Source organism: Melopsittacus undulatus, chromosome 2 (assembly GCF_012275295.1).
Source record: "Melopsittacus undulatus isolate bMelUnd1 chromosome 2, bMelUnd1.mat.Z, whole genome shotgun sequence".
In the NCBI taxonomy this organism is placed as follows: Eukaryota; Metazoa; Chordata; class Aves; order Psittaciformes; family Psittaculidae; genus Melopsittacus; species Melopsittacus undulatus.
Window position 1 is genome coordinate 26,105,105 of NC_047528.1, and position 27,976 is coordinate 26,133,080.

At 41.6% G+C, this 27,976-nt stretch overlaps 1 protein-coding gene across 2 annotated transcripts; it reads right to left on the bottom strand.

Annotated features, from left to right (window-relative positions):
• Nucleotides 1-6,003: 6,003 nt before the first annotated feature.
• On the bottom strand, nucleotides 6,004-26,810 carry MRPS31 (mitochondrial ribosomal protein S31). Of its 2 annotated transcripts, XM_031047721.1 has the most exons (8): nucleotides 26,635-26,810; nucleotides 24,979-25,059; nucleotides 24,022-24,312; nucleotides 23,341-23,499; nucleotides 18,346-18,492; nucleotides 16,114-16,187; nucleotides 12,653-12,796; nucleotides 6,004-6,355 (listed from the first exon to the last, which is right to left on the bottom strand). In XM_031047721.1, exons 1-8 carry the CDS (start codon nucleotides 26,751-26,753, stop codon nucleotides 6,144-6,146), a joined length of 1,227 nt encoding a protein of 408 aa, XP_030903581.1. In that variant the 5' UTR covers nucleotides 26,754-26,810; the 3' UTR covers nucleotides 6,004-6,143. The 2 variants fall into 2 exon arrangements, with proteins under 2 accessions (XP_030903581.1, XP_005147695.2); XM_005147638.3 differs by lacking the exon at nucleotides 24,979-25,059 and having other exon boundaries at nucleotides 26,635-26,808.
• Nucleotides 26,811-27,976: the final 1,166 nt, after the last annotated feature.

Here is a 27,976-nt window from a genome sequence, read left to right on the forward strand (position 1 = left end):
GTATGCTGGCAGAGTCCAAACTTGAACAGGCAAAACCCATTTGCCAGAAGAAGAAATACCTCTTTAAAGTGGAACCCAGTGACTGCCATGCTGTGGAGGGCAGGAAAACACAAGTGACTTCTCAGGAACCCCTTGATCCCAGAAAGTCATCTTGGCTGTCCCATGGATGAACTGGTACATAATGCACCAAGGGGAGAGGGAGTTTGCATCCCCATCTCCAGCTGGCCTGCACAGTGCAAAATCTCTCCCTCGGATTTAGGTGGGCAAATGCTTGCCCATAAGGAAAATGAGGCACTGTTTTTCTGTGCTGGCTGCAAGGCAGACCTGTGGACAGGGCTGAGCATCACATGGGTCTTGATCTTCTACCCCGCCTCCCCACTTCCACAGTGAAATCTGAAACGTGGCTATTTCTGCCACTGCTGACAAATACCATCACCTTGTGCCCACCCCCCCCCCGCGGGTGGCAGGGTGCAGTGGTAGAGACCACAAATGTATCATTGCTTGGCTTTCACACATAAATCATTGCACAGCACAGTGGTAGGAGCAGGGCCACCCACACCAGGCCAGCATCCAGTGCATGGAGAGGCAAGGGGTGCATTGCCCTTGACTTTCATTGGGAGAATGGGGATAAGTGCAAAGGAGCAGACAGGGAAGGTGGATAGGAAACATCCCTATGGCTGCTGGCCACACTGCCTCTTTTCCTCACCATGGCCAGAGCAGCTGGGAGCTGCAGCCCAGGGGAACTTCAGCTGGCCCAGCAAATCCCAGAGCAGCATAGTCCCAGGAGAGGCTGGATAGCATAGGGGCATGGAGAAGCCCAGCCTGTTTGGGGGCATAAAGTGGCAAGACCAACATCATCAGATTAACAAGATAATAGCAATATCACACCAAGACTCCCTGATTCCCATCCATAAGCTGATCTGTTGACTGGAATCAAGGAGTGATCATCAGGACCCACCCACTCATCCTTTAATAGCCCCATATGGCCAGTGCTAAAGTCTAATGAAGAGTGGAGACTAACAGTAGACCATCGTGGCCTAAAAGAAGCCTCACCATATAATAAACTCTCAGAAAGTGAGAAGCAATATGGCTGGGGAAACTCCCTTTGAAACATGGCTTAGGTCAGTGCCTCCACCACCAGCACTTCAGAGAATATTCTTCAATGGAAAAACACCTCTGTTGCTGACATCCATACGAATCCATCTCAAAAGGCATTGAGAAGTTTCTCTGATGGGCAGGGACTGCCATGCAAAAGAACTAAAAGGTGAACTCCCCTGTGTTGAATGCTGTTGGTTTCTTTGCAGGGTCACAGCTCATTGCTCAACACTACAAGACCACATTTTGTCTGTAAAGAAACAAAGCAAGCTTTGGATCTGCTAGCAGCTAAACTTCTCCAATACATTAATTGATCCAGTCACCCTCAGCTCCTTCCTACAACCCAGGCTGGTCCTTTAGTTTTACTTCAGGCTTCCAGCTTTCCTCTGAGTAAAATATAGAGCACTGTTGCACAAGTGATACTGCATATTACATATATGTAACTTGTCCCCAAGGGATTAAGGGCACGTTGATGTGAACACAGGGTTGCCCTTTTCCCCCAGCAGCTCTGCTCCCATTTTGGGGTGTCACTCACGCCCCTCCCTGGATGCCAGCACTCCCCACATTGCTCGTCCATGGCTGACACATTACAGAGCACAATTAGACCTGTTGTGCAGCTCTAAACAGTTTTTGCTTTAATCTGCCGGGGTGGGGGGAACAGCACAAGGATTTTATATCTGATCCCATAAATCTACACTGACATCTTGTGGAGACCATGAGACCAGAGTGCCGCAGCCACTTAGGGTGGGATTTACACCTTCCTTATGTCCCTCTGGACAACATCTCAGTGACAGATGAACTTCCAAAACACCTGCAGGTATGAACACAGTGAAAACCGGGTGCAGCAATCTCAGAAGTCATCACTCTTTGTCCATGAATATCATTTGGCTAAGCAACGGTCACAAACCTAACTAAAATGAGACTATTTGCTTTTACATCCTCATGGAAAGCAAGCCCATGGCCCCTCTTACACAAACGCCACGTGCTCCAGGCTTCTCGAGCACAAGCTTCCAATTAGGAGTTATTTTCATGCTGGAATTTTATTACCTCTGTAGGCGCTGAAAGAAAATGGACCTGAGTAGCACTCCAGGACTCCTTCAATGCTCCTCTTCATTTAAAAATACATGGTTTAAGCAAAAACCACCTGCAGGTGGAAACACACACAGCATTTTCCTCCCTATGCATTCCATTCCTTTAAGCTCTTCTGCCAGGTCAGAAGGCTTAAATTAAGTCATGGCCATCCTTCTTCCACTGCTCAGGTTCAAGGAGCACAACCCCCTGTGAGGCACAGGCCACATCAAATCCACAGTGTAATTTGTTGGTAGGGCTGCAATTCCAGCACTGATAATCTTGCTACAAATCCATACAGTCATTCCTCCAGCTTCTTTCTAACACCACACTGGAGAGCAAACATTCACAGTTGCTTCATAGAGTCATAGATTCGTTTGGGCTGGAAAGGACCTTAAAGATCGTGAGGTTCTAACACCCCTGCCACAGGCAGGGACACCTTCCACTAGACCAGGTTGCTCAAAGCCCCATCCAACCTGGCCTTGAACACTGCCAGGGATGGGGCAGCCAAAGCTTCTATGGGTAACCTGTGCCCTAATATCCTAATATCTAATCTAAATCTCCCCTCTGGCAGCTTAAAGCCATTCCCCTTTGTCTTGTCACTACATGCCCTTGCAAAAAGTCCCTCTCCAGATTTCTTGTAGGCCCCTTTAGGTACTGGAAGGCTGCTTTAAGGTCTCCCTGGAACCTTCTCTCCTCCAGGTTGAACAAGCCCAACTCTCCCCATCTGTGTCCATAGGAAAGGTGCTCCAGCCCTCTCATCATCTTCATGGTGCTCTTCTGGACTCACTGCAGCAGGTCGATGTCTCTCTTGTGTTGGGGGCCCCAGAGCTGGACACAGTACTGCAGGTGTAGTCTCTGTAGGAGTAGAGCAGAGGGGCAAAATGACCTTACTTGAGGTGCTGGTCATGCTCCTTTTGATGCAGCCCAGGATACAGCTGGCTTTCTGGGCTGCGAGTGCACACTGCTGGATCATGCTGAGCTTCTCATCAACTAACACCTCCATTACACCTTTACAAATTATATGGGCCCCTTTCAGTCCCCCCTTTAGTCCCTCGCTCTGCCTACACGGAGTCACTACCCTCTGCCAGGCCTTCCACCTGCACCAGTGCCTCCATCTCCTCTGAGATGGCCAGAGATCCACTGCTGTAGCACCAGATGGGTGAAAAATTGAGGTTACAAGGGTGTGATGAAAAAGTGAGGAAAAGGAGCTTGGATTTATTCACAGGGTAGCAGCTGATCTGGGGAAGCCATGCTCATCACATTGCTACCAGTGGCTACCACCATGGCCAACAGCGTGTCTCTGTGCCTTTGCATGCAACTTTGCAGTAGTAGGTCAGCCATCTCTGCTCAGTAAGATGATCTGCTACATATCCATTGTAGCCACCCCAAATAAACTGTCACCTAAAAGTCGCACATAGACAGGGTTCACTGCTATTAGGGCTCCAGGTCAGTTTGCTGCATCTTCTTGCTCTTCTCAGGGCAGTGTCAGCTGCCCCAACCCCTCCCCCCCCCCACGCCAGACAACTTTCTAATGTGGGTTTCACAGAGGTATAGCATTAGCAGCACATTAACAAGACCTCAGCCTCATGCATAGAGAAGAAAATGTAAGACCACAGAACACAACAAATGCTATTTTGCCTTGAACAGATCCTAATGCTGAGTCCGTTAAGTTATGCATAATACTACCTAACCAGTTACAAGAGGGGAAAACCAACCATCATAAGAAAAGCCTGAATGTCTCCAGTGTGGGAATCACTAGTTGCAGCACTGACTGCATCCTGAACAGTGGCAGACAGCTTTTATCCTCTAGGCTGCAACAGGAAAGGGGTAATTTTTATGCTTCTAAGTGACTCATCTGTAAGCAACACCTTAAATGCCTGCAAGCCTGCTACCAAGAAGCATATACCACAAAAACCCCACACACATAAAAGCCCTACCACTTGGGCTCTCTTAAAGTGCTTTGAGCAGTCTCAGTAAGCATCCATACATATGTGCAGCTAGGTTTGGTTATTCAAATCCTGTTGCCAAGTATTAACTCTCAAATCTATATTTAAGCATCTAAGTAGGAATTACTACAGCTTTGCAAAGATCCTAAGAGCTCTTGTTAAGAGTTTGTCGAAGTACTGACCTCCTAACGAGTCTGTTTAAACGATAACATTGACTTCACTCCCAGTGCTGTGAAACTCAGCACCTCCATATACAGGTAACACTTCTGAAACTCTTCCATTAAGGACCGAGCTTTTGAGCATCCCATCTTTCATATCAGAACATGTTAGAGGCAAATACACAGAGAAGCTATTTCTAAAAGCCTGTGGTGTATTCTAAGTCACTGTACCTTGTTTTAGAAAAGGCTTGAAATACAGCAGAATGCCAGCTGTGCAGCACAGTTTGGTAGCAATCTGGGAAGAATAGTATTTTTTAAATAAAATACATCTGGGCCTTGAACCAAAAATTATCCTAGTAATAAATGGGGATATTTTGATATAACTCTCACTCTCCTTTCCAAAGCCAGCAAGTCTCTGAGCATTTCTGCAGGACTTGAACCTTGCTGTTTTTACAGCTAGGAAGTCAAGAAGCTGCTTTTCTTTCCCACTGCCCAAGTCTTGCCCTTTGCCAAACAGGCAAACTCACATCCTGCAGACGAACAGAACGCAGCAGTAATATTTCAACTCACAAAAAGAGGCCAACCCTTTTTCATCTGCTTTCTTGCAATTCTGCTTTTAAAATCAGTTTGCCTATGAAGCCAGTGTTTTACCTTCATTCCATAACTTCCTCCTTCCTGCTTGAGTTGCAAGGAAATGTGAGAAAAACACAGGAGCTTATTTATAGGGCCAAGAGCTGCTAAAGTGTTTGGAGTGAATGCAAGAGAACAAGAACACAATATGCAAGTCTGAAAATGCTCTGGAAAGTTAAGAAGCGAGAAGTAATCCAGGATTCTCAACAACTGAGTGAGCAATTCTGGATGAAAATTTAGCTAAAGACTGAGATAAAATATACTGCAACTGCTTAACAGACACAAAGGGCCACACATTTAATTACAATAAAGGATCAGCTAGAAAATATGAAGTTACTTCACCAGCATCAGAGAACTAGACAGAAAACAGCAGTGGTATCATGTGACAGCAATCAGAAGGCGACAACTCTCCTTGCCAGCAACATCAAGTCCTCTTTCTAGCCCTGCAGATGAAGGAGATAAGGCCTCAGCTCCAAACACTGTAATAATCATGAAACTGCTTGCTCTAATGAAACAGAACTTTAAGGATTATTTGACTACCAGATCCATTTTTAATCAAATACTGATGGGAAGCTGGTCATGGATGTATAGATGGTAGGAGAGACTTCCCATATTGTTTTATGTAACTCAGCAGTATTATGCTGTGTACACATCTTGCGAATGTAATAGCCTTTTCATTAAGCAGACGACCTAATAAACATTCAATTCAAATGACTTACTCATTAATGAAAAATTTTAAACGAACCAATAAAGACAACTAGTGAAAGGATTAATGCCATCCAAATAAGTGTATAGCATAAATTAGCAAAACAAACTGTTACTATCTCAGTAACAGCTTTTCAAAATTAGAACCACATCAGGAGTTAAAAAGGAAAGCATTGCGAGTTTTCCAGAATGGGAAAAGTGATCAAACCTGTTAAGATACGCACCAAGTGTGAAGGGTGTAGGAAGTGGAGTCAGGTCCAGTATTTTGTATGGTCAGAAGATGAGTTTTGTGTTTAAATTACAACAATTTTGGTAAACTTTAAATGCACATTCTACAAAAGCCATACTTCCAATTCCTTCATTTGTTCTCAAAAAATACTGACACATACATGGCCATGCACACATGAAAGTATGACCTTTTAGTTTATTCTTTGAAATACAGTTTCCAGGTCACATGATTACTCTGTATTTCCATTATAAGAAATCATCAATTTTGATGTAATGATTCTTTAGTTCAAGGTTAAACACTTCCCAAGTCTCAAATGTCTTTAAGATATTCCTTCTTTTCCTCAAAATACTTGTGAAACCACTCAATATGTTCAATCTTCTGTTTAACACTGAGGTGTGGGTTTTTCGAAAGCCCACAGATGACTAGTTCCATGAAGTGGCGAATAGGTCCTTGCTTGGGAAAGTCTTTGAGGTGTTTCTCCAGAAAGATATGTTCATGAAATTCAGCATCATCTTCCATCCCTAAGACAAGAGACAAAAAAGGACAAAGTTATTATCATAACAGCAAATTTAACAAAGTTAAAAAGAATTACAGTTAGTGAATAATCTGAAATCACACAAAACATGTCAGCATTATCACAGTCCTGTCTAGCGTAATACTCCCATTTTGTGCTCTCATTTATAACAGTATCTACCTCAGCTCTCTGGCTGGTAGTCTTGCTGAAAGCTGATGCCAGGGCAGAAGTAAGGGGAATAATTAAAAAAATAAATCAATCTTCTTGATAAAACCCAGTTTGTTCAATATGTGAAGAGTTTGATTCATCATGGGTACCACATTTTACATCAAGGACACCTTCTTCACAACTGCTTTATGGAAATACTGATTGCCTAAATTCTGCAAAAGGTTAAAGAATACAAGCTAGTCTTGAATAAATGAGGCAACCTCATGAAGCATCTAATACTGAACAGCAAACACACTTCCATGTTCATTCCAAGTCATGGTTTTAACATCCTATTGCTATCAAAACAGGTTCAGAAAGTTGTTTTCCTAACCCTTTCTGAACCTGAGAATGTATGCTGACGCAAAAATGTCATGTAGCTCACCAGCTGCTACTTTTAAGTTGCAACCAGAGCAAAAGATGATGCATTCAACAGCATCCACAGGAACAAGAGATTATTGTAGATCTCTAAACAAGCACAGCTCAGATACTATGATACATTTTTGTTCTCTGTCTTGTGGATTTCCCTTGCTGTTGTTCACACTATGATGCCAAAGACATGACAAGGACACAATTTGTGTTCTACAAATTCCTATGTAAATCATCTGTTTTTGCAGTTCCCAATTCTGAGACAAAAAAACCCAAAGTAAACTGGGATTTGCAATTGATTTTTCTTCAGTTAGACGTCTGTGAAGATTTTTACTTGACCCTAAATTTGTAAATGACATTTGCAGCTTTAAGTAAAAATATGTTATTAAACACAGGAAAACTAAGGCCGAGTTAGAGCTAAACTTGGCAAGGGATGTTAAAGATAATAGGAAGGGATTTTATAGGTATGCAGTGGCTAAAAAACAGACTAGGGACAACATAGGCCCCCTCCGGAAGCTTTTGGGAGAACTGGCTACACAGGATTTGGAGAAGGCTGAGGTTCTGAATGACTTCTTTGCCTCAGTCTTCACTGGCAAAGGCTCTGACCGCAGCACCCAAGTCTTGGAAGGCGGACGCAGGGACAGTGAGAATGAAGACCTAAGGCCCATTGTAGGAGAGAATCTGGTTTGAGACCATCTCAAGAACCTGAATGTACACAAGTCCATGGGACCTGATGAAATCCATCTGCGGGTCCTGAAGGAGCTGGCGAATGAAGTTGCAAAGCCACTGGCCATCATATTTGAAAAATCATGGCAGACAGGTGAAGTTCCTGACAACTGGAAAAAGGGAAATATAACCTCCATTTTCAAGAAGGGGAAAATGGATGACCCGGGGAATTACAGACCAGTCAGTCTCACCTCTGTGCCTGGCAAAATCTTGGAGCAGACTCTCCTGGAAGGCATGCTGAGGCACATGAAAAACAACAAGGTGCTTGGTGACAGCCAGCATGGCTTCACTAAGGTGAAATCCTGCCTGACCAATTTGGTGGCCTTCTTATGACGGGGCTAAGGAACTGATGGACAGGGGTGGAGCAGTTGATGTCATCTACCTGGACTTGTGCAAAGTGTTCAACACTGTCCCACATGACATCCTTGTCTCTAAGAGACAACAGTTTGATAGGTGGACCACTTGGTGGATAAAGAACTGGCTGGATGGCCGCATGCAAAGAGTTGTGGTCAACAGTTCAATGTCTGGCTGGAGATCAGTAACAAGTGGTGTCCCTCAGAGATCGGCGTTGGGACTGGTTTTGTTCAACGTCTTTGTCGCTGACATGGACAGTGGGATTGAGTGTGCCCTCAGCAAGTTTGCCACTGACACCAACCTGTGTGGTTCGGTTGATACACTAGAGGGAAGGAATGCCATTCAGAGGGACCTTGACACACTTGTGAGGTGGGCTGATGTCAACCTCATGAAGTTTAACTATGCCAAGTGCAAGGTCCTACACCTGGGTGGGAGCAATCCCAGGCACAGCTACAGGTTGGGCAGAGAAGAGATTCAGAGCAGCCCTGAGGAGAAGGACTTGGGGGTGTTGGTCAATGAGAAAATGAACATGAGCCGGCTGCAGTGTGCACTCACAGCCCAGAAAGCCAACTGTATCCTGGGCTGCATCAAAAGGAGCATGACCAGCAGGTCGAAGGAGGTGATCCTGCCCCTCTACTCTGCTCTCATGAGACCTCACTTGCAGTATTGTGTGCAGTTCTGGTGTCCTCAACATAAAAAGGACGTGGAACTGTTGGAACAAGTCCAGAGGAGGGCCACGAGGACAATCAGGTGACTGGAGCACCTCCTGTATCAAGACAGGCTGAGAAAGTTGGGGCTGTTCAGCCTGGAGAAGAGAAGGCTGCGTTGAGACCTCATAGCAGCCTTCCAGTATCTGAAGGGGACCTACAGGGATGCTGGGGAGGGACTATTCATTAGGGACTGTAGTGATAGGACAAAGGGTAACGGGTTAAAACTGAAACAGTGGAGGTTTACACTGGATATAAGGAAGTAATTCTTTACTGTTAGGGTGGTGAGGTACTGGAATGGGTTGCCCAGGGAGGTGGTGAATGCTCCATCCCTGGCAGTGTTCAAGGCCATGTTGGATGAAGCCTTGGGTGACATGGTTTAGTGTGAGGTGTCCCTGCCCATGGCAGGGGGGTTGGAACTAGATGATCTTAAGGTCCTTTCCAACCCTAACTATTCTATGATTCTATAACACATAATTTTCAGATTACAAGACTGGCAAATCTACACCACAGACATAAGTGTATATTTTTTTTATAACTAGCTAGGATATATTATTTGACAACATTAAATCAGGACTACTAAAACTGAGGTAATTAAGCCATGCCAGTCCTAGGATTCCTCCTGCATTAGAGCTTAAACAGTTTCAGACAAAATGATGCACATCTCTGGGATGGAGAAGTCTCTCAGCTTGTCTTCATTAAGTCTGCATTATTTCACCAGTTTTGTTGCCCTTCTCTGAACCTCCAGCAACTCAACATCTATCTTGTAGTGAGGGGTCCAGAACTTGTTCAGAATCTTGACAGGATTCAGGGTGCAGCCTCACCAGTGCTGAGCACATGAGCAAATGATCCTTTCATGATGCCACCCACACTGACTTTCCCCAGGGGAATCTCACCATACCTGGATGCTGCTGGTTGCTCTCACAAGCTAACATCTTTTCCAGATTTCCATACTTTTGCTGGTCACAAAAATCCAAGAGTACTAAACCAATGAACTCACTACTGCAACAACCTACATAATGCTGACAGTAAAATTTGGCCATCTAGAGGATCTTCTTTTCGGGATACAGAGTATCAGGAGAGATTATGTCTCATTAATAATTTCACCAATTTTTATCTCTAACCCAAAAGAAACTAAACCATTTATATGCAGGTCAGAAGGAAATACTACATCGTGTATTTTCATCTCCCATTTGTCAAACACACAATATATTCAAACACGTGGTATATGGTTTGGGGATGAAGGGTTAAGTCCAAACATTTCAGTTAGACCACATATTTCATGTATTTCAGACCAGAAAAAAAATAGTAAAGTGTACATCACAAAAAATATACAACTGCTCAGAGCTTTAGAGGCTGAAACCTCTGGTGGGAACTGGTTAGATAAGATATGCTGCATGACTCCCCCCACCCCCAGCAAGCCATAACTTCCACTGCATGGGGAGAACCATCTGTCCCTCAGCCTCTCTTGCACTGTCTTCAGAAACCTGATTTGAAAGAACATGCATGGCAGGAGTCTAAAGCAAAAGGTTTTCTTCATCAACCTCAAAGCAAGAAGTCACCCATTCTCAATATCCTATTTCCAATCCCCTACATACTACAATGCAGAAAATCTGGGGAATTTCTCTAGCTAAAACACTAACCCTTCCAAGACATGATCAACCTTGCCTTAAAGATAGTATCTCAAATTCATGTGTCCATCCTTGTAGGGAGTGTTGCTGACATGCTATAAAGATAAAAGCTCCATCCCTGGCAGTGTGCAAGGCCAGGTTGGACAGAGTCTTTGACAATATAGTCTAGTGTGAGGTGTCCCTGCCCATGGCAGGGGGGCTGGATCTAGATGATCTTAAAGTACTTGCCAACCCTAATCATTCTATGATTCATTCTACGATTGTATGGCAAGTCATGGAGCAGAACTAAAGCTACTAGAAGCAGAAGAGGCAAGCAGAATGGAGGAGTGAGAACAATTCTATACAAGCTATACCAATGGTTTGCTGATTAATCAAATATCAGGGAGACGGAGTGAAAAAAGGCAGTTTTCTGCCTTTGACTACATCAGGTAAGGAAAAGGTCATGCAGGCAGGAACAAACAATAGGGCAGTGGGGTGGTGGGGGAAGACTGCTACTGGCCACTGAAGCAAGTCAGTATGTCTAGTCACATCTTCAGATGCTCGCACTAAGGCCAGAGAGGTTCTAAAACATCTTGACCTTGCCCTGATATCTCAAAGCACAGCACAGTACCTCAGTAAAGCATTCCTACAAGAGTATCAGAGATGTTCTGAAACCAAGTAAAACAGTTATAAGCGGTCTTCTTTCATTTAAAACTTTAAAGGTTTTCATAATGCTAGAAGTTGAGTAAACATCCTTCTTCAATAGAAGACTTATACATGTTTGTGGCAGAAAAGAAAATCCACACATTTGTTGATAGAGAACAAGCTGAGATCATGTCCTCCTGTTGAGGGAGATGACTCGTACAAACTGCAAAATTAACAGCATGAAGGGGCATCTTTCTTTTGCAAAGCCACTAAAATTATAGTACATTGATATAATTGGAGTGAGGGTCTCAAGCTTTTGACACACCTGATCTGATTAACAGCCTGTGGCTGACATTCTGATAAGCTGGAATTTACTGTCCTGGTATTTCAGCCTGAGAGGTGATAGATTTTAGAACATTCCACTGGAATTTTCCACATGACCAGTCTTTGTAGACAGATCAATAAAGACTCTTGTTTAAATATATGTAAAGACTCTTTGTCCATTCAGCACCCCATCCCAGACAGCACGGTTCCGGCCACATTGCTGCAAGAGAAAAACCACTGTCCGCCAAAGACACTTTGTCAACTTACGGCCCCAGACAGCAGGGTTCCAGCCACATTACAACAACAGAAAAACCATTAGCCACAATGGTTTTCAGCTTGCAAAAACATGACTAGAGTACACTCAGATTGCCACATGATGGAACTGATCAATTCTGGGAGCAGTGATTAACTTCTATGAAGAAACTGCCAAAATAGGATGAGAAGAAATGTTAAGAAACAATGAACCACATTATGCAAATTGCAACTCAGTATAGGACAGATTTTCAAAAACTCCCAGCTTCAGATACTAACCTGGTTTGCTTTCTGTGACTGAATCATTCTAAAGTAGTTCTGTGTGATGTCTTTAAAGTCTTTAGAAAAACCCAAACCAAAACAACACAGCCAAGCCCTCCCTGAAGTTATGAAGGTCCTTTTCCTAAGTGTGCACTTGCTCTGTGTAGCTGTTCTTCCTTTCCTTAGCATTCACTCTCTCCCTGCTGGCTTAGCTTCACACAGAGTGTTTGGTTTTTTTTTATCTAGTACTAAAAATAAATACTGTGCACAAAGATGTCTAGTTAAGATAGATGCCCAGAGCAAATTAATATTGTGGCTACTTATTCCTATGAAACAAACACAACAAAGGGAGCAAGCAACTGTTTAACACTCAGCCAGCGCAGATACGGAGCGGGCAGATAGCTGATCAGGATTCGGCTAGCCACTTGGTCTGAGAGCCATACCAAAGAACAGAATCAGCATTATAAAATACAGACAGCAGTTTTAAGATTCCTCATTCAGGTTTTTCAAAGAAGTTGCATATAAAAGGTATTATGTAATAGACTTGAATGGCCTTTTGGTGTTGAAAGCACCAGGACTGACTGAGGGAGGGAACTTCTCCCCTTTTTGGCAGCAGCCAGTCTGCAGATCAGCCAAACCACCTGGAGGACATCACCTGCAGAGTGCCAGAATGAGTTCATCTGAAGCAGTTCTGATTTGGGACAGTTGGAAAGTTGTATTTGTTTACTCTCAAATGCATGACTCATAGCTGAAATGCTATGTTTAAACAGTCAGAGGTCATAACATGCTCTAATTCTTAAAAAAAAAAAAGGATAGATATAGACAGACAATAGAAGTTATTAGTGCACATACCAGCTTCATTGTCAACTGGGTACTCCCACAGTAGTCCATCTTTTGTCCACTGAATCATCTCCTCAAAACCGTTTCGGGGAGGCTGTGCAGTTACTGCTGCAACCTCCTTTGCAAACTCCAGATCCCAGATAGTTGGTGAAGATACTAAAAAAAGAAATTTTATAAAGATCTGTCAGCAAGCTAAAGGCTTTTCATTAGCTAAAACTAAGTCCTTTAACATTAACCTTCACAGAGATTAGTTTTTTTGGCTGTGAAAATTTTTCTACCTTAGATGCCAGCATCATCTTTTTCAAATGAGAATTCTCTTGTTGATATGAAAGTACATTAAAGTCTCAGTTACCTGATGAAAATGTACTCTGAACTCCTAGGGGGCAATTTCTTTTTAGACCTTTCACACAGAACAGGAATTTAGGTTTTCTATGACCTTTTTTCCTTTTTGTGTTTCACAACTTCTATATATGACAAACTCTGAACTTGACTGCTGCACTCTGCTAATGGAATCTTGTTTACTATAGGAGTTTTCAGGTACTTCACAACTATACTCTCCTTCAGGGAGACAATCTACTGATTACAATTCTTTCCCCAACACTTGTGAGTGTCCCAGTTTTTGTCTCCTGGGCTTGAGAAATCCTGAATTCCTATTCTCTTCTCCCAGAGTCGGACAATCCCTTTAGGGATGCAGCTCTTCTGATACTTTTTTTTTTAAATCAAAGTGTAGTCATATGGCAGCAGAGTTACTCTTCAGAAGCTCCTGTTCCTCCGCCCAGGAGAACTGGTCATGAGCCCAGACTGAACCGCATCACTGAAGTGAAGGGAACAAGCTGTTACCAGAGGACAGGGAAGAACCACTGGCAATGCCTTGGGCTGCTGTCTCATAAGCTGGCCTAAGTTGTGCTCCCCTTTGTTTTCTTGTCTCTCCCTGTTATCAATTCACACTAAGCTCCTTAGAACAGAGTTCTTGATGTGAATTCAAATATTACAGTCCATTTGATGTGGATCAATGCCAATGAGCTATTATTTTACTACTCATAAGTGCAAGTATTTGAAACCAAGATACAATTTAATTTTTGGCTTAGTGGTTTACAGTTCAAATGAGTTAAAAAAAACTCCCCCCCTCCTTTTAAAAAAAAACAAAATGAAAGGGCAAACAATGTTTTTACATACTGAAAAGTGGTCTCATTCTTGAATCAGAAGATACTTCTGCAAGTTCTTACTTAGCAGGGAAATTGCCACAGCTGTATTCCCTAGCTGCCTACTTTGATTTGAGGGCGGGAGGCAAGAATAAAATACAGATACGAGACAACATGAGAAACCATTTCAGAATGAAATTATTGTCCACATCTTAAAGAATACCTTTTAATAATGCTGCACTAATAAATCTTTCATTAGAAGAGAACAGAAAATATTTTCTAAGCTTGCAGTAAAGGTGATTAAACACTGTATTTTCACCTCTGTGAAACCAAAAATACTGACATTTTACGTTAACGGTTACTGATATGTTAACAGTATGATTTTTTTTTGTCAGGATGACAATTCGTTTTCCAGTGAACATTCAGGTTTTCAAAATAAATAATCAACATGTAACATAGAACTTGCTTTGCTGTTATGTATAAACAACATTTTAACTCATTATCCCCACTACTGAGCCAAAACAGAATCAAATACATAAAGGTATCAAGTATCACACTGGTATTTCTTGAGATTAATGCCAAAAAAAATGTTTTCGTTAGGCTCTCTTACACAATGTGTGCACATTTCAGTTTGGTGTTAAAAAAAGTGTATCTCAACTTTTTATCTAGGGTGACTACCATCTGCCAGTGAGTCTGCATTGTGCTATGCAAAAAAGAAAGGTTCAATTCTCCAAGCAGATTTGATTCAATTAAAATGCCAGTTACTTGCACATCATATTTATCAAGATAGGTAAAAACAAACACTGCATCACTTATTATGTAAAATGAAACATTTTTAAGGAAATGGACAGTCTTAAAAATAGCAAATTGAATTCTACTCTAATATACAGCTTTCATAGTCCACCACAGAAGTGGCTGCATTCAGAAAGCTCACAGCTGCCTGAAAATATGCAAATAGCACTATGTGACATTTTAGTAAAGAAATTAAGAAACCAAATTAACTTCTCCCTGCAGTTTCAAGTGTGAAAAAAAAGGAGGAAACTACTCAGCTAGAATCTGGCAAAAGCCAACAGTCCTACTCTTGAAACGGAAATAAATATGTATCATTTTCTAAGATAGCAGAGAGGAGTACTACTTCTCCTGCAGCTGCTGGCTTTATATATAGTTATAAGTCACTAGACTGGAATACAGGTTTGGATGGAGGCTTTTTTTCCCCTAAACGGCCTTGGAATAGCTTAAGGAAAGGAGTGTATTAAAGACGAGTGCTAATAATGCACATTTGCATTATTCAGAAAGAAAAGTGAGAGCAGGAGCTCTTTAGATGACTTGATATATCCACACCCTCTTAGTGTGGTGCATTTGACATGCCTGAGGGAAGGGATGCCATTCAGAGGGACCTGGACAAGCTCAAGAAGTGGGCCTGTGTGAACCTCATGAGCTTCAACAAGGCAAAGTCCAAGGTCCTTTACACCTGGGTCAGGGCAACCCCTGATATCAATACAGACTGGGGGATGAAGGGATTGCTGGCAGCCCTGCAGAGAAGGACCCGGGGGTGCTGGTGGTGAAAAATTGGACATGAATGTGCATTCACAGCCCAGAAAGCCAAGTGGCTCAACAAAAAGTGTGGCCAGCAGGTTGAGGGAGGTGATTTTGCCCCTCTGCTCTGGTCTGACCCCACCTGGAGTGCTGCATTTAACTCCAGTCCTCAGCACAGGAAAGACATGGATCTGTTGAAGCAGATCCAGATGAGGGCCACAAAAATGGCCAGAGGGCTGGAGGACCTGTCCTACAGGGAAAAGACTGAAAGCTGGTGTTGTTTGGCTTGGAGAGAAGAAGGCTCTAAAGAGACATTAAGGCCTTTCAATACTTAAAAGGGATCTGTAAGATAGATGAGGACAAATTTCTTAGTAGGGCCTGTTTTGACAAGTCATGGGGTAATGGTTTTAAACTAAATGAGGGTAGACTGAGACTAGATATAAGGACAGATTTTTTTTTACAATGAGGGTGGCAGAACACTAGAACATGTTGCCCACAGAGGTGGTAGATGCTCCATCCCTGGAAACATTTAAGGTTGGATGGGGCTCTGAACAACCTGATCTAGTTGAAGATTCATTAACAGAATATCCTGATTAGTACAGAAAACGTTTATCTATTACACTGCATGGAAGTTTTGTTTAGCGAAACTCAGTGTTACATTATTCATTTTTTTTCTAGTCTGAAAGCAGGAAGTTCACAGGTCGTAAGTCTTTTTCATAACAGTGAATCTCTTTGATATTTTAGAAATTCAGAACGGGGCTTCACTGGGTTTTTCATTACTGAAGTTCCACTAACCTGTTTTCAGTGCGCTTTGTGCTTCTGTAGAAGCCTTAGTGAATATATTAAGCCTCTTTTCTACTTTGAGACTTCTATAAACAAAAAAGAAAACCGATATTTAGTATTTCACAACACTTCACAACACTGCCAGATAACAAATTTAAAAGCACAAAATATTCTCATGAACTAGCAGATCTCTGGAGAGAATAAACAAAAATATAGAGATAGTGACTCTCAGTAAATCCTCAGGCTTTTAACCAGAAAAAGTGTTTATGACTTTATTTGTCTGTAACAGAGCTTCCCAAAACATTTCTGTGTAGAAGAATGAGCAGACATCAAAACACCCTATCTGCAGTCATTTTTTAACTGAAATATTGAGGAATCTGAACAAATCTAAACAGTATCAAACACAGAACTCAAGCAATTTTACAAAGTTGCAACTAAAAGTGTATCTGGTGATTTGGGTGTTTTCCCTGTAAAAAAAAATATTGCACAATTCAGGAAGAGAAAAGGCAACAGCTAAATCAAACAGTTCCCACATTATGGCATAAATAGCCTTTTTGGAAGATTACACAGCCACCTTCTCTGCCACATGGCAAACTCTCAAAGTATATCTGTATGATACATTTTAAACATCTCTGGATTTATTTACCATAGATTTCATTTACGGTAGATTTCTGCAAACCTGTGTTTGTTATATCCTGATGTAACTACCCCACGTCTGTTTCAGCACAGAACAGTCTAATTACAAGGCCATAAAAGAATGCTGATTTAGGATTATATTTTCCTATCTGTGTGTAACTCCCAAAATCATTGGCCAAAGATACAAGCAGGACTTGGAAGAACATTTACTTTAAAGTGACTAATTCAAATTATTATATATTTTGCAGTATCTGAAGGGGGCCTACAAGGATCCTGGAGAGGAACTCTTCATTAGTGACTGTAGTGACAGGACAAGGGGTAATGGATTCAAACTGAAACAGGGGAAGTTTAGATTAGATACAAGGAAGAAGTTTTTTACTGTAAGGGTGGTGAGGCACTGGAATGGGTTGCCCAGGGAAGTTGTGAATGCTCCAAACCTGGCGGTGTTCAAGGCCAGCCTGGACAGAGCCTCGGGTGGCATGGTTTAGTGTGTGGTGTCCCTGCCCATGGCAGAAGGGTTGGAACTAGACGATCTTCAGGTCCTTTCCAACCCTAACTATTCTATGATTCTATGATTGTAACGCAACATCACTCATTTCATTGAAATCTACTGACTCCATTTAAACTTAGATATTCTTCCTAACCCTTTCTTTTCATATTATCAATAGGTAAGTATACCCATTAGATTTTCAGGGATGCAGGAGGAAGCTCAGGACTGGAGACAATTTTCTCATTACAAAACAATTTTAAGGTCCTGTTCCTGAAGTTATATACCCAGTACAGTTTCATCGCACAAAGAGAATGAGACAGCTTCTCAGATATCATAGATTTGGTAAATGTTCTCAAACATAAGTGAAATTCACTTTACTTTGCAGTATGTCAAAAAGCGTGACAAAGATATAAAATAATACACACTGTACAAGCATGTAACAGCTCAGGTTTTCATGTTGATACTTTTAGACCATTTTATTGCTATCTTTTCAAACTTTCAAAAACTTTAAATCCAACACTTTAAAATATTTCTCATAATCAGTCAAGAATCATAGTGTAGAAACAAAATTACTTTCATGTGACTTAGCAGCTCTGTCTGATAATTATCCCAAATTAAAAACATCTATAGAGATACTCAGCAGCTGATAATGAAATCACAGTTCCTTTGCTCCTGAAACCAATAGCTTATAACTGAACGAAAACTTCAGGACCAAAGTATCTAAAATAAAGAGGGTTTGGACAAGAATCTTGTTCCACTCCTTCCCTTCAACTTCCATTACAAGAAGCCCCTTTTGCACTTTCTACAAAAGCCCCTTTTGCACTTTCTACAAGCTTTGCATCAGAAAAGAAAACACTGCTTGCTGGCCTTATAGCATTGAAGAGGGCCAAGAGATGCTTCCCTAACACACCTTATCAGTTTGGTAGTTCCAGAACACGGAAGTTACCCAGAAACATTTCAGCAAGCAGGTTACATTCTTCTAATGACTGGCTGTAAGACAATCCTTTGAGGTTTTTGCATGATCTACATGGCTCAATGCATACATTCCAATTTGTTCTTTACAGGAAGTCACAATTCACTATCTGTGATACACTGAAATAGATGTCTCACAAAAATACCTTCTAGAGTCAGACGACTGAGGTGAAAATCTTCCAGGCTTCATTCTTTGACCATCCTCATCAAAGTCCAAGGAAATGCGACTAGATATCCTCACACCTCTCTGAGCTGGGGACTGCCTTTTAACTGCCATTTCTGAAATAACATTGCTGAAATTAAAAATATTAATGTAAAAACTCAACATATCAACAAAGCAAGGAAGTTTGTCACGTGTATTATCAGAAACTCTATTCTCAACTGGCTTCATGAGCCTCTATAAGACAGAATTTTACATTCCTCGCAAAATACATGCATTTTTAAGTCATCAAACATTCAAGTCTTACTTTTTAAACAACCTCAGTTGTTACACTCTATACACATTAAATGAAAAGTACTATTTTAGCCTACTAGATCTACAGTGAAAGCTTTCTTTGAAATCATTTTGTTTCCAACTAATAGAAAAAAATCATGTATCTCCCAGTATTTACAGAGTGTACTATGTATGTTTTGCTTAAGTAATTGATGATACAAGGAGTATGTTGAAATAGGAGGTAAAAATCCACCAGGTTATTCTGACATGAACTAACACTGCCCAGGGACAGAGCTGTGCTGCTGTAGACCGAAAGGAAGCTTGCCTTCACACATCAGCTGACATGGGTCAATCATGCCACCCTACTTAGTAGGTCACCTTTCCTGATCCACTGCAATCTGTTGCATTGCATAATCATATTACAGCATTAACAGACCACATCTTCCTTTGTAATTCTGTACTCAAAATCATACGTGAAGAGTAAATGCTCTGATCTCAGCCAGCGTTCTATGCAGCTCATTCTGAAAACAAAGGGCAAAACACACCACCTTTCTGCCTCCACCACCTAATCACCTTAACTGGTAAGTGTGTTGGTTAGTAAAGACCAAACTGGTAATTCTTCCTCACAGCTATCCTCTCTGCCAACTACTTCCACTAACATGCACTCATGCAAATTGCAGTGCTCAAGATAGAAGGCAGAAATATGGTCTCAAAAAAAGCAAAAAGAGCCAAATCAAAAATACTGAATATTCACTTTATGAAATCCAAACTGTGTTTTTGGCAGTTTAAGTCAAAAGAGATTTCACTGACAAGAAATACTTTTGGAAAACTGTAAAAGCTAATTGCCACAGCAACACAGTAGGATTTCTCCCTGCTCTTAGATGTGGTTTGCAATGGCAGAACAAGAAGAGCATAGCTCTTCAAGCACCTACTCTGAAAGAAAGGCATCTGAAAACAAGTTCAAAATATTTTCATTTTAATCTTGAAGACAAAACAATTATAGATCTGTTGTGTATCTCACACTAGAAATTACTCTATTAAGTGCCTACTGGCATTAGTGAGCTGGTGTTGGGCCAGAGGCTTGACACACTTCTGAGGGTCAAGGGGACATAATTACTAAGGTCAGCCACACGCAGCCCAGCCCAACTGCTTGACTCAGCTGTGACTTGAAAGGCTGGAGTGTTCCCATGCTTCAGGGGGATCAGGCTTGCTCATAGCTCTCCTCACATCTGATCTTGATTTATTTGTGGTTTTGCAGAGTAGGTCTGGCCAGGCTATGCTACCAAACTATCAGAATATGCAGTCAATGGTATCATACTTCTCACTGGAAAGTTCTAATGTCACCCCATTATGAGTATACGAACATTTCTGGCAGCAGCAATCATCACTCCATCATTTAAACTGCCCCTGTATTAACTAAAACTATTAAGGTATTTTTAATGCCTTTTGTAATGAAAACATCAGATTACAAAGTCATACTCCAACCCCAGTGTACCTTCAGTTGTTAGATATTACGTGATATTACCTCATGTTCCACCATAACATTAAAAACCTAAGTTCATAGATACTTCTGCCTTCCAGACATGGGAAGGGGTAGAGCTTTTGTAACAACCACACATTCTCTCTCCTTCCTGATTACCAATCAATAATTACAATACTAAAAATGGAGACCAAATAAGCTTTGGATATACTTTAGCCTAAGCTCTGAATTACTTTTCTTCTTCACCCAAAACAGGAGCTGAAATTTTAACTTGTAGCACTGCAGATTTTATTTTGGTATGGTGCTGTTGTAATTTCCACTAAGTGAAACTTCATCCCACAGTCAGGAAAATAAATTCCGGTATTGTTAATATTTTCCCCTCCTAGCGAACACACTGTCCTCATGCTGTCTACAAAACAAGGCATGAGACAACTGCATACAACAGTGACCTCTTGAGGCCATGCCACAATCCCGGGAATTAAAAAATAGTGCAAACTAAAAGATCTGAACAATACACGATTTATCATGAATCATAAATCAAAATAGCAGTATCCCAACCTTTTGCAGCTGAGATTATACAGCTCTACTGCTTGTGAAGGTGTCTCATTTTTAAAAAGTTTTAATTAATGGAGGAATGTACACTGGGTTTTAAAGTGTGTCAGTATATTAAATGCAAAACCTTTACTGGAAAAAAATGAAAAGTTAAATTACCCGTATTCTCTTGTCAAATAAAATTCAACACAAAACAATCATGCAGGAAAAAAATTGCTTTCTAATGCATTAAAAGCATTTTAGTGCCTTGTGAGACTGAGGTATTCTGGAGCATAAAGTCATGCCTGTAACATCTGAGAACTGCTGGGCTTTTAAAAATCAACATTTTTTAACACTAAGCAAGAAGCTGAAAGTACCACATTTATCTCAGAACGGTTACTATTAACCAAGGTTTCAGTCATGACAGTCACCAGGAGTCACTAGTGTTTCTTGAAAACTCATTCACTGGTAAGAATTTCAAACTGTTACCTAGCTATTAAGGAAGAAAATGAAACTTCTGAGCATACAGTGGGGGAAAAACAGAGACAGAAAAAAGAATCTACATTCCCAGGAGGAAACAAGCTCATGCACAAAGCTGTCCCACAGAGTAGAACTTGCCAACTAAAAGCACAGCAAGCCAACCATGGCATTCCTAGCCAACCAGAAAGGCTGGTTTAGGTTGAGTAAAACACATTTTTCTAACCATTTTTCTAACCATAGTGACTCATCCACAAGTATGTTACAAAATGTTGTAACAGCACATCTTAATCCATCAATCAACTACATAGAAACACTATACAGCTGCAGGGACTTCAGTTTTTAAATTTCTGTAGAATTTAAACACTTAAGAGAAAAAAGTCTTTTTGCTTAGACTATAACTTCCTTAGGGACCTTCTTTCTTTCACAGCAACCACGGCTGGCTAAATGATTCAGGGTGGCAAGGACAGTGAGTCCTTGATGCCAGTAGACAGATGAACGACTTTTAGAGAATACACTTCAACAAATAGATACAGAAGCACGTGAGGTTAGCCACTGCACACAGCAGGTCAGTATCAGTACAGTCTTCCAACATCTTACCAGGTAATGAAGTAGGTTCTAATAATGTTTAAGCTGGCTACCAACAGCCAGTACAGCTATTAAGACATTTTTTGTATTCTGCTCTTCTGAAAACCTCAGTGACAGAGATGGCACAAAATCACTAGTAACTAATACTTAATGAACATATGCTTTGTATAAAATAGTCCCTTCTTTATACTTTATACATTAGGAAGGGTCTCTTCAGTTTTCTGTAATGTTGCACACACACAAAAAAAGTAGAAACGTGTAAATTTTACATAGAGCAGACAGGCCTCTAACTTTTAAACTACTAATTCTGGCTCCAAAAACCTATGGAGAGAGAAGGTTCTATCAAGGAGATCATATATATTCAGACTTAAAGGACATTATGAAAACAACACACACAGCATGTGTCCTTTAGAGATGTTTGCATGTACTACCTAAACCCCTACTTCCTCCTCAAATAGCACAGACTTGCTAAGTTTGGAGACACTGTCATTCTGCTCTCCACTACCACCATTAGCACTTGGTAAGGAATCAGGAACACAGGCTAAAAGGTAAAATTGCACAGTTTCTCCCTTTTCCCTTCACAGACTCTGAAGAACATGCATTTGTTCAACAAAGTTATTCACTGAGCATCATGTATTCCAGGCTCTTTGCAACCATCTAACACAAGCTGTCTACAATCATCTGTTACACTCTTAGTTTTCACTCACTTAAAAGGCAAACATCACCCACAAACATCAATAGCTTGTTAGCTGTTCTGTGTGCAGTACCTTGATAAACATACAAAGATCTTTCACTGATCCCTACCTAGAGCAACCTATAAATAATGATAATAACACATGGTCAAACTTAACTCCTGGTTTAGGACAAATTCATTTTCACAGAATAAATTAAAACTAGATAAGCAGCTTGCAGTTCAGACTGCAAACCACCATAAATAAAGGTTTCAAATTCCTGTGTTGCTGAAGATCCAGTATTCTCTTTAGTTCGGCATTTCACCTGGATTTAATGATTTATTTTCTGAGTGATTATCTGAATCCTAGCTGAGAAAAAAAAAAAAAAAGATATAACAAAAATCCTCTATTTAGCCATCGTCCAAAAGAGCAACTTTTGCCCAACTGTTTCCGTTTCCAAACAAATGTTTCTCATCTGTTTGAAAGCCACACTGGAAATGAGTTAAGCCAAGAGATGAGTTTCTTGGGTTGACTGGAAAGTTTTGAAAGGAAGGGTGGGGCTATAAACAGAGCTGCTCTAGTTCTGTTCTGCAGAGCTGTCATGAAAATTCACCAGTCCAGACAGAATGTCTGAAACATCTACAAATCCATCCATTGTGTGAGAATTTCAGAAGCATGGAATAAAAAAAAATAAATAATGTTATTTTGCTAGCCTGTCCAAGAAAGGAGTAATTCTGGGCAGGAAAACAATTCCATTTCTGCAAAACCATTTTAGAATAATGATGACAAAATTTAGGGAGTCTGGTATAACCAGACCAATGATCATTAATTCTAAGGATAGCCTCTGCAAATATATCTTTTAGCACCATCTTTCCAAGACAGAAGAACTCAGTCACCTTCAAGATGATATTGAAAAATCAGAATGTCAAACATTATTGAGAACAAAATTCAATATACAGACCGTAAGTCAACAATTCCCCCCCTTTTCTGTTTATCTGTGGTTTCTTCGTGTCGTCTTAGTTGTGCAAGTAGTTCTGATTCTGTCTGCTTCTTGTCGAGCGATAGGGAAGATGCAACTGCAGAAGCAGCCTCAACCAGTTCTGGATTTAAAGGCCTGCCCCTGTAAGAGACACAACAGATAGAGAAATAAAAAAAAATTGAAAGCCTTAATATATTTAAATGGACATTTCTGTACTTATATGTCTTAAAAACTCAAAAGGTACATTTGCACATTATCCCAAATGGGAGTGGCCAGGGGGACATCCAGGTTTACCCCATATTGTCCTAATCATCAACTGCCAAAGGACACCAACAAGCTCTTGTTCTCACAGCTGGGAAAATGGCAGCCCTACACCACTGCATAGCTCCTTGGATGTGAAGCTTGGAGACCACAGATGCTATTGCTACCTTCCAAGAGCCTCACCCAAGAAAAAGGTTGGTTTTGGTAGAAAGTACACACCATCTTTCATCCAGATTCTCCCCTGTGATTTAATGCAATCTACATCTGTATACCACATTCCCTTACAAGATTATTGTCCATGCTTGGAAATGGCATTTGATGCTTTATTTTGGTTTAGATAATGAAAAAAAAATAAAAGAAGGAGAAGATAAAACAGGCTGAGAGAAGTTTGTTATACTTTACCGCTGGATCCCTTCTCTAGTTCTCTGAAGCACAGCACCTTCACTGTCTGGGTTTTCCAGCTTATTTATGGCTTGCTTTTTCATCTCTTGTGCTTTTAACTGTTGGAGTTTCCTCCTGTAGCTTACTTCTACCTTCATGTTACCAATGATGTCTAACAGCTTCTTCTTTGGTGTTTCTGCTGCATCCTCCTTGCTCTTTGATGCCTCTTCAGTGGTGCTGTCTTTGGAAGGGGTAGATTTATCTTTCTCAGTAGAAAGCACTCTGCTTGTGCTGAAGAGTTTCTGTATTTTGCTAGATGATATACAAATTTTAAATAAACAAATAAATTAAAGTCAGAGATTACAAATAAGGTCTGAGGCTGAATTTTGTATGTCTATAAAACCCCCATCAGTTACAACTGCTTAGGACTGAGTGCAAACTGAGTATGTCAAGTACATGTGAAACATGTACCTTTTAACTTCTGAGAATGGCTATGGCACTATTTAAAATTCTTAATATTTATGGTTTCTTCATCACAGAAATCAAATAAACTTTATTTCCTCCAGAAATAAACTGTGATTAATCTATTAACTTACAACTTTTAAAGTATTTCTGCATTAGGCAGCAGTCTAGGAAGTTTGAATCTACTGGTATCTGATATTTAGATTCATGAGCACTACAGAACACTGACTGAAATTCTTAAAATGAGACAATAAAGAGATCACTCTCAGCCACCTGGAAAAAGACTGTACACAGATTTAGCTTCACATAATTTTATACTTGTGACACTAGTATAGATCATATCCCCCTACCCTATGCTCTGCACTGTAACAGCCAGGCATTTGTGCAGACATGCAGAAATCGATCCTGCTGCAAGATAACCCAGTAACTAACAAAAAAGCTATTTCAGTTATTTTTCCTTCTGGAACAGCTATTTTACCCAGTTTACCAAATCACTGTAAAGAAGCTAACACTGACATGGTGCAGGTGAGGATGTGAAGCCAGGGACAGCAGGGAGCTGCTTGCAATGCTGCTGCAACACAGACACAACTGCATTCCCTGGAAAAAAACACCATTAAATTCAAATAACTGTTCTCTTTAACATCCTAAAATTAAATGTTTAAGTTTTTAAATTTGCAGCTACTTAATTTGTTATTTAAAAATCACCACCATGTTACTAAAATAAAGAAAAAAATTACAATTATTTGATTCAAAATTAAAGCACTTCAATAGATCTGAAGGCATTTTTACCTACCTCTCCCCCTCACACAATAATTATTATTTTATTCTAAAATATAAATACTTATAACCTGTTAAAAATAACCTGCTGTTCTCAATAGGCACCACGTTATTACTTCAGTCACTCTGCACTTAATAATTTGTCAGCATTAAATCCTAAATTTTGATGTTGAGAACCAACAGCTTCAGAACCACATTACTGTTGGTAGGCGTCCTGCTGTTTCACAGTGAGCTGCTCTCCACAGATCTGTTTCAAACACATGGTTTTTATTAATTCAAGCTGCATCCTCCTTAAAACTATTTATACATTCAGAGATCTTTGCTTACAGCAAGACTGCAAGCCTTAAACATTTAAAGCCGGTAGTACACTGCATCTTCTATTACTGTATTCCACCTACCATCGGCTGTGTCTTATGCTCAGACGCCTCTCTTAAGAAAGCAAACACAACTACAAAACAAACCAAGCTCTTTCATACATGAGGCTATCACATTATTCAGTTTGTTAAAAAATATTGAGGAGCTTTGAAATTAAAAAAAAAAATAAAAGTATAACAAAAGCAGTTAAAATCTTAAAAAAATAAAATAAAATCAAATTTCCAAATACTACTTTTAGCCAGTGCTTTGGGGATGTACCTCTGCCAACTGGCAGTACTGGTCTGTTGATACACACTGTTTAAAATTATGCTCAGGTCACAAAGAATCACAGAGTGGTTTGGGTTGGAAGGGACCTTAAAGATCACTTAGTTCCAACTCCCACTGCCATGGGCAGGGACACCTTCCACTAGACCTGGTTGCTCAAAGCTCCATCCAGTGCACCCTTGAACACAGCCAGGGATGGGGTAACCACAACTTCTACCAACCAACGTAAGAGTAAAGAGTTTCCTAACATCTAAATCTACTTTCAGGGTAGAAATTCAATCCAAACCACTCTCCTCTTCCTGGCTTCACTCTCCCACGACTTCTGCCCACCGGTGTCGGTAGCGGACTGCCCCAGCAGGACACACGGACTGGGGCCTGCTCTACTTCCTGCCCGAGCGGGTTTAACCCCCGCGGCACCCGGGAACAGCGCAGCTGAATGCGGCACCGAAAACACCAGGTAGGGCCCCCGTACCTCACCCGCCCGGTGCAGGCACAGGGTCACGGCACTAAGCCGCTAAAACACGAGGCCTGCCTTCAACGTGGAGGCCAACAGAGACAACCTGCCCTCGGGGCATAGGCCGCAGCGGCCCCGGCCACACCTGCGGCGAACCGGACCAGCTTTCCCCGGGGAGCCAAGCACATCCATCCCTCCAGAGGCAGCGGCAAGGGGCGAAGTGTGGCCCTGCCGAGGACACGGCCCCGTCCCGGCAAAGTCCCCCACGCCGCCGAGGAAGGGTTGTGGGGAGGCGACGCTACCTGCAAGGGCTCCGTTGCGGCCGCGCTACCCTCACCACGTCCCGGCCGGCCAGGAGCCGCATTGCAAGCCTACAGGAACCCCCGGCCGCACCGCCCCAGCCACGGACACGGCTCCACATCGTGCCCGCGGCGCGGCCACGGCGGCGGTCCGTCCTCACGCCTGGTCCCCCCGGCGCCGCCGGCTGGGAAAGGAGCTGAGCCGAGCGTTCCGCGCACCAGCGTTCCTCCCGGCCCGGCGCTGCCGGTCCTCTGCCAAAACCATCCCGGTCGCTCGGTGCCAGGAGCCGCAGCCGCATAGAGCAAGCCTACCTTGTGAAGCATGTAATAGTTGGAGACACCCAAGAGCTTCGTGGAAGCTGCAAGAGCAGATACATACATAGGTTTCTGTTGGGGCTACAAAGCACCTAACTTTAACGATTATTTTGAGGAAACAAAAAGAGAAAGAGTCGTGTCTGTTAAACTCAGGTGTCTCATCGGATGGTTCCTGTTATTTCCATCATTGAATACTCATTAAATTGGATCCACATTAGGGACACCAGTCCTGCCAACAGGGGAGTGACCCACACATGCCGGTTTTGTAAGACTTAAGTATGTACATTGAAGCTCATAAAAGTTCCTTTTTAGACTCCTGTCAGCAGTACAGATGAGGACAAATGAAGCAGCAGCATCCAGAGCTGTGTTGCCATCGTATCTCAAGACCAAAGTTACCTCTCCAAAGGACAGATGATTTTTTTATGTCAGAGCATAAACTGCTTTAAGAAATTCAAAAGTTGATTCCTTTACAGCCAGCTAATTCAAGTGTCTCCTACTTATCTCTAAAGCTTGTGGTACTGAAAACAGTACATGTAAAACACCAGGTTTCAGCCTGTACAGTGCTTTTGATGCATGACTGGTTCCACAGTGGTGTTTTTGCACCCATCTTCTGTTCACTGCCTCACTTCTTGCCATTTTCAGAAGGTCAGCAGACCCTCTCTGCATCCAGCACAGCTGCCGTGCTTTTCCCCTTGTGCTTTCTTTCCAGCTGCATGGCAGATGTCAACCCATAGCTCAGAAGTATATGTAGGAAGCACAAGCCAGCCAGGGAAAGTGAAAAGAAGATTACCTTATTTTTTCTGAACAAAATCTGTCCACATCTAAAGAATAACTAGGCTTATAAATACCAAAGGGATGAAATCTGGTGGTTTTCCAGCCTCTGCTCCAGGATATGCGCATGATGGTTGTGGGGTGTCCAGCCCAGGACAGAAACATACAGTGGATCTGCCTTGAGGCCCATAGCTGTTACTGAGGAAAATGGCTTCCTGCTGTGAGCACATTACTAATGAGAACCCTGATCTAGCTGAAA